The following is an 8,525-nucleotide window of genomic DNA, read 5'->3' on the forward strand; positions in this document are numbered from 1 at the left end:
CAGAAATCATGACGACTTTGTGAGAAGAGTCATCATGTGATGGCGAAAGTTGGCAATCCGTTCTAGATTGTCATGCGAGGGAGTCCGTTTTCAGTTGACAAGTCGAAACGACCAAACCAACTTGCTGGTTTGAGAAAAAAAAAAAAGTAAAACTTGAAAAACAGTCACACCTTTTGCCTCATTGGCTCGCTTACCAGAAAGGCCGACTCGGTCATATCGGAGCCTGGCAACCGCAATCGTTTTTAACGCACCGAACGCCGTTTCTTGAGCAGAGCACGTGTGTGACACGAGTACATTCTTGATGCCGATGACCGACTGGAACGAATGTGCTTGCTCCTAAGTTGAGTCAAATCATACACATTCAGCGACAGCAACAACAGTGTCCACTTAGCATTTGACGGAAGGTCTCGAGCATTTCAAGTGTCTTTTTCCAGGAAGCCCTTGAGCAGAAAAGCGCTTCCGTCATTCTCGCAAGACAGTTGCCTGCGCAACTCCCTGTTTTCCTCCTCCAGAGTCAGATTCTTCTGGAAAATTTCAGAGTTCTCCTCCAGCACGGCCAGGTACTGCGTCAAGGCGATCTCGGCGGCGTCCCAGACTCTGAGCTTCGCCGCCGGGATGATGTTGGCCAGCGTCTCCCAAAAGGCTTTATCGGCATCGGCGTCCCAGTCCAGGTAATGGCGTAGCGCCGAGCTTTTCATGCAGTGCACGCGGTAGCTGACGAAGCTCAAAAAAGCAGGCAGGACGTTGTTGGGATGGATGAGTCGCGCCTCGTCGGCGTCGCTTTGGCCCGCCCGCTCTCGATGCTGCTCCTCGTACTTGAGCAGGAACGCCGCCAGCCTGTTCAGGTCGTCGTCGTAGAAGTCAAAGGCGTTGAGCAGGCCCAGGAGCTTCTCGGCCGCGCGGCGCTCGTTGTACAGGAAGCCGAGGTGCTCGCTGTTCTCCATCAGGAAGCCCAGCTCGTCGCCCAGCAGCCCCAGCAGCGCCGTCATGGTCTCGGCGTCCACCTCGGCCACGCTCTCGGCGTACACCTGCGCCGCCATCTCGAACTTGTCCTGCGGCTGGATGGGGTAGCAGCGCTCCATGGCGGCGGCGGGCCGCTCCCACGTCAGGCCCAGGTGGGCGCAGAGGTGCGAGTCGGCCGCCAGCGCGCTCTCGGCCAGCAGCTTCACCTCGGCCACCAGCATGCGCGACATCTCCACGAAGGTCTGCGCGTCTGACAGGGCGAAGTGCTTCATCTTCTTCTGGATGCGCTTGTGCTGCGCCATGCTGTGGCGGATGTCGTCCAGCAGGTATTGCTCGCGCCGCTGGAAGCTCTCCTCCTCCATCTGGATCATCTTCATGATGTCGCTCAGCTGCACCTTGAGCGTGTTGACGCGCTTGCGCAGCAGGTAGATGACCTCGGGCTTCTCGTCGCAGCTCAGCTTGCGGGCCTCCAGCACGTTGCGCTTGCCCTTGATCTCCTCCTGCTCGCGCTCCAGCTCCATCAGCTTCATGTCAATGGAGCGCTTGGACGTGTTGCACTCTTCCTGCGCCAGCTCCAGCTTGGGCATGGCGTTCTCGTACTCCTCCATGGCCAGCTTCCTCTGGGTCAGCCACTCCTTGCGACGGGCCCGCAGCTCCGTCTGGTAGCCCTCCCACTCGCGCAGGCTCTGCGTCAGGAAGATGTCGTGCGGGCTCTGGATGTGCGCCAGCTCCTTGTTGGCCATGGTCATGTGCCGCGCCTTGTCCATGCGCTCGATCATCAAGTCCAGCGCCTCCGTCTGCTTGCGCAGGTCGATGGAGTGGCGCTCGTCGCCGTCCAACCACTTCTTCTGCAGCAAGGCGATGAGGTCCATCTTGTGGCCCATCATCTCCGAGCACAGCGCTTGCTGACCGCGCAGGGAGTCCAGGAGGTCGGGCAGCGTGGACTTGGTGGCGGCCTGAGCCCAGCCCTCCTTGATCTCCTCCAGCTTCTTCAAGCTGAAATTCTTCGAGTCATCCAGGCGCTCCATGCGCAGCCGCAGGGCCTCCTCAAACTTGCTCCGCCGCAACGATTGCTTGGCGTCGGCCGCCGTCTGGAGGTCGGTGAAGAAGGAGAGCAGGTCGCGATGCAGGCGGATGACCCGCTGGGCCGTCATGGGCTGTTCGGCCACCGCGGCTTGTGGGGCCTCGTTGGCCTCCGGCCTGGTCGCGGCGCCTTCCTGGCTCTGCATCTCTTCAAAACTCGTGGTCAAATCGGGAAACGGTGCACCACTTGCAGTTTGGTTCGGACACCAAAAAAGATCAGAGATGAATCATTACTCTGTGATGAGAGTGATGCGCGATGACATCGCAAAGTGCGGTTTTGTGACGTCATCACACCGCCTCGTAATGTCGGGATTCAACAAAACAAAACTGACGTCACGAGAATCTAATGGACAGATCGACATTTTCCAAACGTAACGAACCACGTTGTCGGTTTTGACCGAGAGCAAGAACCTTTGCTTTTTCTTTTTGTGGGGTTACCAACTTAGGTTTTCCAAAATAGTGTGGGCAGACTCGTGACGTCAAGAGCGCTCGATTTGAGAGACGCGCACTGCGGATGGGCGGAGTCGGCTCGGCACGGAACACCCTCAATGATGTGTTCGATTGACGCAAACTACGGATAAACACGTATACGCGGAGCAACAACAACATCGTACAAGAATGGGACGTGGTTCTGTCGGATTTGTCTTCACTCACCACCGCCGGTTATTTTTCAGCGTTCTATCCCGGGGCGAATAGCTTTTCCCCGCAGAGGCTAACGACTAGCTCGGCGGCGCCGGCGGCGTGCGGGCGGTTGAGCTAGCGTCGGAGCTAGGCTAGGCTAAGCTAAACAGTTGCTTTTCAGTTTCTAGCGATTCCACGGAGCTCCCCGTCACCAGCGCTCCCCGGAGACAATGGTAAGTGTAGATAATTTAGCCCACGACTATTAAATTGTGCCGATAGTTGAAATGGGAGTTGAGTTTTGAACAGTTGACTCTGGGCCAGACAGCTTAGCGTTAGCCCCACAGGGTGGACAGTTTGCTCCTCAACTCCAGCAAACAATTTATAGGGTGGTTTTTGACGCCCCCCCCCCCAAAACAAAACCCACAGTTCGACACGTTTGCATGTCCGAAATGCCTCTGAAAACACCGTATCGAGAAAGTATAAATCCCCGCACATTCGCTATTCGCTAGTTGCAAATTCACCAATACTTCACATTAATACTATTGGTCTTTGCCCACGTCATCTCTTACTTTTTGTTATTATTCGCCAATTGCTTTAAAGTGTCGAGAACAAATCTCGAACGCTCAAGTGCCAGAGAAGTGTCGTAAAACAACATCTCTTCCCTCACCCTCAAAGAGCCGTGCAGCATTTACACATCTGGGTTTTATTTTAGACAACTAAAGTTGAATATAGTTACATTTGTTACATTTGACGAAGCGTGTTTTGTTGGAGATGTAATACTGTACTGTCATACTTGGGCGGAGAAGGAAGCGGTCAGCCTTGAAGGTAAATTCCATTCTGTCTTTTTACACTGCTGAGTCTTTTATTAATTGAATCATTCTTGGTTTCAAGACATTTGAGAGTTTGGGAAGATGTAAGCCTGTTTTTGCTTTTGTCATATTATAATTGAAATAAGTTAGCAATTTAAGATGATTGTGGGGTGGTGATGTGCAAGAAGGTACACAACCAACTTGAATGATGGGTTATTTAGCTCAAACACGATGATTTTTTTTTTTTCTAAGTCGTGATTTTGGCAAAGCGAGGACTGCGGCCCCCTGAGGGTAACTCTTATGACAATGCTTGAGAGCCGCCTTTTTTCTTCTTTTTTGGCCTCTGCAGGTGTACTTGTTGAACCCTCTGGAAAACCTCAGAAGCTACATCAACAACCGCCCGCCACTGGTCATCTTTATGATCAGCGTCAGCGCAGTGGCCATAGCTTTCCTCACCATTGGCTACTTCTTCAAAATCAAGGAGATCAAGTCCCCAGAGTTGACGGAGGTGGGTCTGTTTCTGTTGTGTCCGATGTGTGATGGTGGTTATGAATGACTGCCAAGAGAAGCAGTCGCATTAATTGTCCGATGTGTTTTTGGGGGTTGGGGTTTTGACTCTTGGCTTATTATTCCTCAGGACTGGAACACGTTCCTGCTGCGCTACAACGAGCTGGATTTCTGCGTGTCGGAGAATGAGACCATCAAGCATGGTCTCAACGAGTCAACCACGCCCGAGAGCCTTGCGGCAACCAGCGGGCAGGCACGGCCCAGCACGCCGGTGCCGCTGCTCTCCGATGACTCGGGCTTCGTTAATATCTCAGTGCCCATCACGCTCACCTTGGACCCCCAGCGGCCCTTCGGCGGCTACTCGCGCAACATCACCCACCTGTATGCCACCGTCCTGGGACAGCAGGTCGGCCTTTCTGGTGAGAGAGAGTCCCTTGTTTTAGTTTGGTTTTGATTTTTCCCACAGCAGCCATGTTGACTTGGTAGAGCAGCGCCTTATAGAACTCGTTTGACCGTTTGTTTGCGTTCCAGGCCGAGAATCCCACGAAGAGATCAACATCACGTTCACGCTGCCCGTGTCCTGGAACGCCGACGACTGCATTCTGCACGGCCATTGCGAGCAGGTGGTGTTCAGCACGTGCATGACCATCACGGCGGCCAGTAACATCTTTCCGGTCACAGTGTGAGTTTCCCCATCTTTTCAAATCACAAACGTATGAAGTGCACGTTTAGATAGCGAAAGAGATGCGGGTGAAAAGTGCATCAATGCACTTGCTTTCTATCCATGCAGCGTCTGTATTTTCTGCCGTCCAAAATGCATTTTTTAATCCCCCCCCACCCCCCGCCCCCAACACAGGCGTCCTCCACACTGCATGCCCGAGACGTACACCAATGCCACCTCCTGGTACAAGGTGTTCACCACTGTGCGGGACTCGGACACCAAGTACAGTCAGGACTACAACCCCTTCTGGTGCTACAAGGGCGCCGTGGGCAAGGTGTACCACGCTCTCAGCCCCAAACTCACCGTCATTGTGCCCGACGTAAGTCAGCATGAGATTACGACGCTTGTTCTTTTGGCTTTTGTTGTGCAACACCGCCACCACAGACAGCGACCAAGTCGCGGCAAACGGCAACGGTGAAAGACGAATACTGGGATCGGTTCCGCCTGCTTGGTACAAATTGGGAAATGCTAGTGATTTAACCCAGCAGATGCTAATGTGAACACACTGACTGTACTCCTCCCAACACTGAAGTAAACGTAATGGTTGCATTTCATTCATCTTTCAATAAGAACAGCAGATGAGAGGATCAGGTCATGGATGGATGGATGGATGATGAAGAGTATTCAAGCCGAAACGTTTTACGACGCGACGGTTAACATCTTTCCTTTTTAAACTTGTGTGATAGCTAAAAAGGCTAATCCTATGAGGACGACAGGTTGACCTTCCAATCAACGAATACAGATCACATTATTTGCTATCAGAAAGTGGATCTCTGAAATCGAACACATTTGTTTCCTGTCGTCTGTTACACGCAATAATTGTTTGTTTGTTTTTTTCCTTTGCCCAGGATGACCGCTCCCTCATCAACCTGCACCTGATGCACACCAGCTACTTTCTGTTCGTTATGGTCATCACCATGTTCTGCTATGCCGTCATCAAGGGCAGGCCCGTAAAACTACGGCAAAGCAGCCCAGATTTCTTCCCTGAGAAGGTAGGTTTCAAAAGTAGAGAGGACATTTTGTCATCAGACGTGCCCAGGGTCCATCGTTAACGGCGGCTCGATGGCCCGGGGCCATCACGTGACTGTCGGGCCACCCGAAGTTCACTGATGCTGCCCCAACATTGCCGCCAGTACAAATGTCATAAATAAATATGATGACGTCATCACATTGCTTTTTAAAATATCTCGTATTCACTATAACCCACCTAAGTTGATCTATCAATAACTACAAATGGGGAGGTACACTTGAACTGGTGTTCCTGTCTTGCAGGTGGCACTGTCAGAAAGCTAAAAGGGTGCGAGAAGATACGTTAAGGTAATGTGACAACTCAAAAAATAAAAACCAATTGAAAAACACCCAGTGATGACTCACCGTGTTGCCAGGCGGACTCTCAAGGATGATTTCGAAACTCCTTGCAATGATGTTGGGACGGTCCAACCAAAGAAACAAGTGCCTGTCATCTGTGGTGTAAATAAGACATTGAGGAACCTTTTATTTTCCTTTTTGTGTGTGTGTGTGAGTGAGAGTGTGTTTGTTATTTTTGAATTGCCTCTGGAGTCGTCCGGTGCCATATCAGGACAGTGCAGTACAATGAGCAAGCGGCATGCCACTTCAAAAATTTATTTGTCCGAATCACACACTTAAAACTGCAAAGGTAAAATAAAATAAAATAAAAAAGACACATCTAAACGGGATGTGAAGGAGCACTTTTCCCAAGACGAGGTGTATTTCTGAAGCCACGGCCTGATTGTTGCCGCCTGATTCATATTTCGCCAGTTAGGATGCTATCGCTACGTGGTCGTAGCCAGTTTTAGCAAGTTCAAGAAATGGGCCACAGTTTTAGTTGGTGTTTGATTAGTAATGACTAAGCCAGACATTTTGCCCCCCCGCCCCCCGCACCAGACCAAGTAGCAAAATTTTAGTCACTCTTTGATGAGGTCGTACAGGAATGCGAAAGTGGCGGGAAATTTCATCACAGCATTAATGCTACAAGAAGAATATCAACCATCAGAGCCACAGCTAAATTGTTAGCATCTCTTTGGAATGAGTTAACGCGGTAACGTCGTCAATTTTTTTTCACGTAGCCTTATGATACTACATCGAATGGAAACCCTGGCAACGCATCCCCCTGTTTGCGGGTGAATTCTTGACATTTCTGACATCTTAGGGAATTCGTCCACCACAAAGTAACGCACTCGCCAACAAACTTGAATGTGCATTTGTGACGTCTTGCATCAGCCAGGAACCAGGAAGTAGCTTGCTCACAAACGGTACCACCTTAACCCAAATTTTTGACATCCTAGCTTGGCCGCGAACTCGGAAGTAGCACGCTAACTGATAAAAACGGCACCAGCTAAATGCACGTTTGTGACATTCCGATTGACATTGCCATGAATACTGATGAACATTTAAGTAGCATTTGATCACTTGGACGTCGCATTTTCTCGGCCGTCTGAATCATTAGTTTGCATCTTACTTTCTGAGTAATCATACAAATGTGCGAATGGTGGTGTTTATTTTACGGTAACGGTCAAGTAGCAGGCTTACCTACAAGCAAGTTGAGAAAAAAACTATTTTTTGCGTTAGCTGCGAACCAGGAAGTCGACTTAGCGTTTGTCAGTATGCTTGCTATTTTCTGCTTTATGGCTCCTGTCAGAACGTGGAAATGCGACGAGCACTTTTCATGAAATTGCTTCAATCTGCATTCAAAAATTGCTTGCCCGCGCTTAGCTGAAATTGGTTGCTTCACCATGTTTTTGGCCGTCTGTTCGTTGGCATGCTACTTCCTTGTCAATGGCCGAGTTAGCAATGTGTTGCAGAACCTCTTCCATAGCCCGGGTTGGCTATTATTTTAAAAAAAAAATTGTGCACTTTTTTTTTTACGTTATCACTTTTTAAAATATCTCTAAAAAATGATTGGCCTGTGTTCATGCATTTAAAATGATCCATTTTTTTTCTTTTTAAAAGATCAGAAAATTGTGTTAACGTACGCTACTTAGCACTGAAGTGTGTGTCCGATGAATACCAATTATATTCAAATAGCATTGTGTGACTAGGATGACAAGTTTTTCGCTTCTTCTAAATTGCTAGCGTTGCAAAAGAAATTCTGTCCTTTCATTTATCAGTGAGTATCCTATTTTCTGATTAACGTGAACAAATTTGCAAATGGCGGCGTTTGAGTCAGACCCGAATGAAACTATATTCTGAGTTCTTCCTTAACCTGAGCGAGCTTTAAAACGTTCAGATTTTTTTTCTCCATTTGACCGAATTTTTTTCTATTTCCCCCCGGCCCCTCCGCCCTTTTTTTTTTTGTCTTATGAAAATCTCGTAAAAATGATCAGTCCGTGTTCGTGTGCAAGATAATTAGCGTGTTAGCAGAATGTGAAGACGTCGCAGTTTGTCATTGAAGCAATTGTATTTTTTTTTCTTTTGTGTTTGCGTTGGTTTTGACGCAAAAAGATGAACTTGCCTTACCTGCGATGGATGAAGTTTGCGTATTCGCCGTCGTTTTCTTGTTGAAATCCATGTGCAAATATTCATATCGATCCTCCTTAAATTATTTTGTTTTTTGAATTACTTTTGTTGTTTGAATACTTAGCACACCTTGTAGATTTCTTGCACATTCTGACGTGATTTATTTATTTCTGGGGTTTTTTTTGGGGGGGGGGTGGTCGTTATTTCTGCACCCCCAAAAAATCTTTGTATAATTCTATTTATGTTTAAAGTAATTTATTTTTGTTTTTTATGACGGCGTGTAAAAGGAATGAGTGTTTGACGCGATTCTCTCCAATAAATATTTGACAATCATTTATCATGAA

The 8,525-nt window shown here is 48.7% G+C and overlaps 2 protein-coding genes across 3 annotated transcripts; one reads left to right on the forward strand and one right to left on the reverse strand.

The window, feature by feature from the left end:
- On the reverse strand, positions 1-2,192 carry LOC147194182 (dynein regulatory complex protein 1-like). The gene has a single exon (XM_086131698.1). The coding sequence runs from the start codon at positions 2,190-2,192 to the stop codon at positions 417-419; it is 1,776 nt and encodes a 591-aa protein (XP_085987824.1). The 3' UTR covers positions 1-416.
- A 353-nt stretch (positions 2,193-2,545) lies between these two features.
- Positions 2,546-8,525, forward strand: tmem248 (transmembrane protein 248). 2 transcript variants are annotated; one of them, XM_086131704.1, is made up of 8 exons: positions 2,546-2,900; positions 3,826-3,984; positions 4,114-4,402; positions 4,515-4,665; positions 4,840-5,023; positions 5,553-5,696; positions 5,977-6,021; positions 6,090-8,525. In XM_086131704.1, exons 1-7 carry the CDS (start codon positions 2,898-2,900, stop codon positions 5,995-5,997), a joined length of 951 nt encoding a protein of 316 aa, XP_085987830.1. In that variant the 5' UTR covers positions 2,546-2,897; the 3' UTR covers positions 5,998-6,021; positions 6,090-8,525. The 2 variants fall into 2 exon arrangements, with proteins under 2 accessions (XP_085987830.1, XP_085987829.1); XM_086131703.1 differs by having other exon boundaries at positions 5,977-8,525.

Source organism: Hippocampus guttulatus, chromosome 15, assembly GCF_054856545.1.
Source record: "Hippocampus guttulatus isolate MCC_2025c chromosome 15, RoL_Hgut_1.0, whole genome shotgun sequence".
NCBI classification, from domain to species: Eukaryota; Metazoa; Chordata; class Actinopteri; order Syngnathiformes; family Syngnathidae; genus Hippocampus; species Hippocampus guttulatus.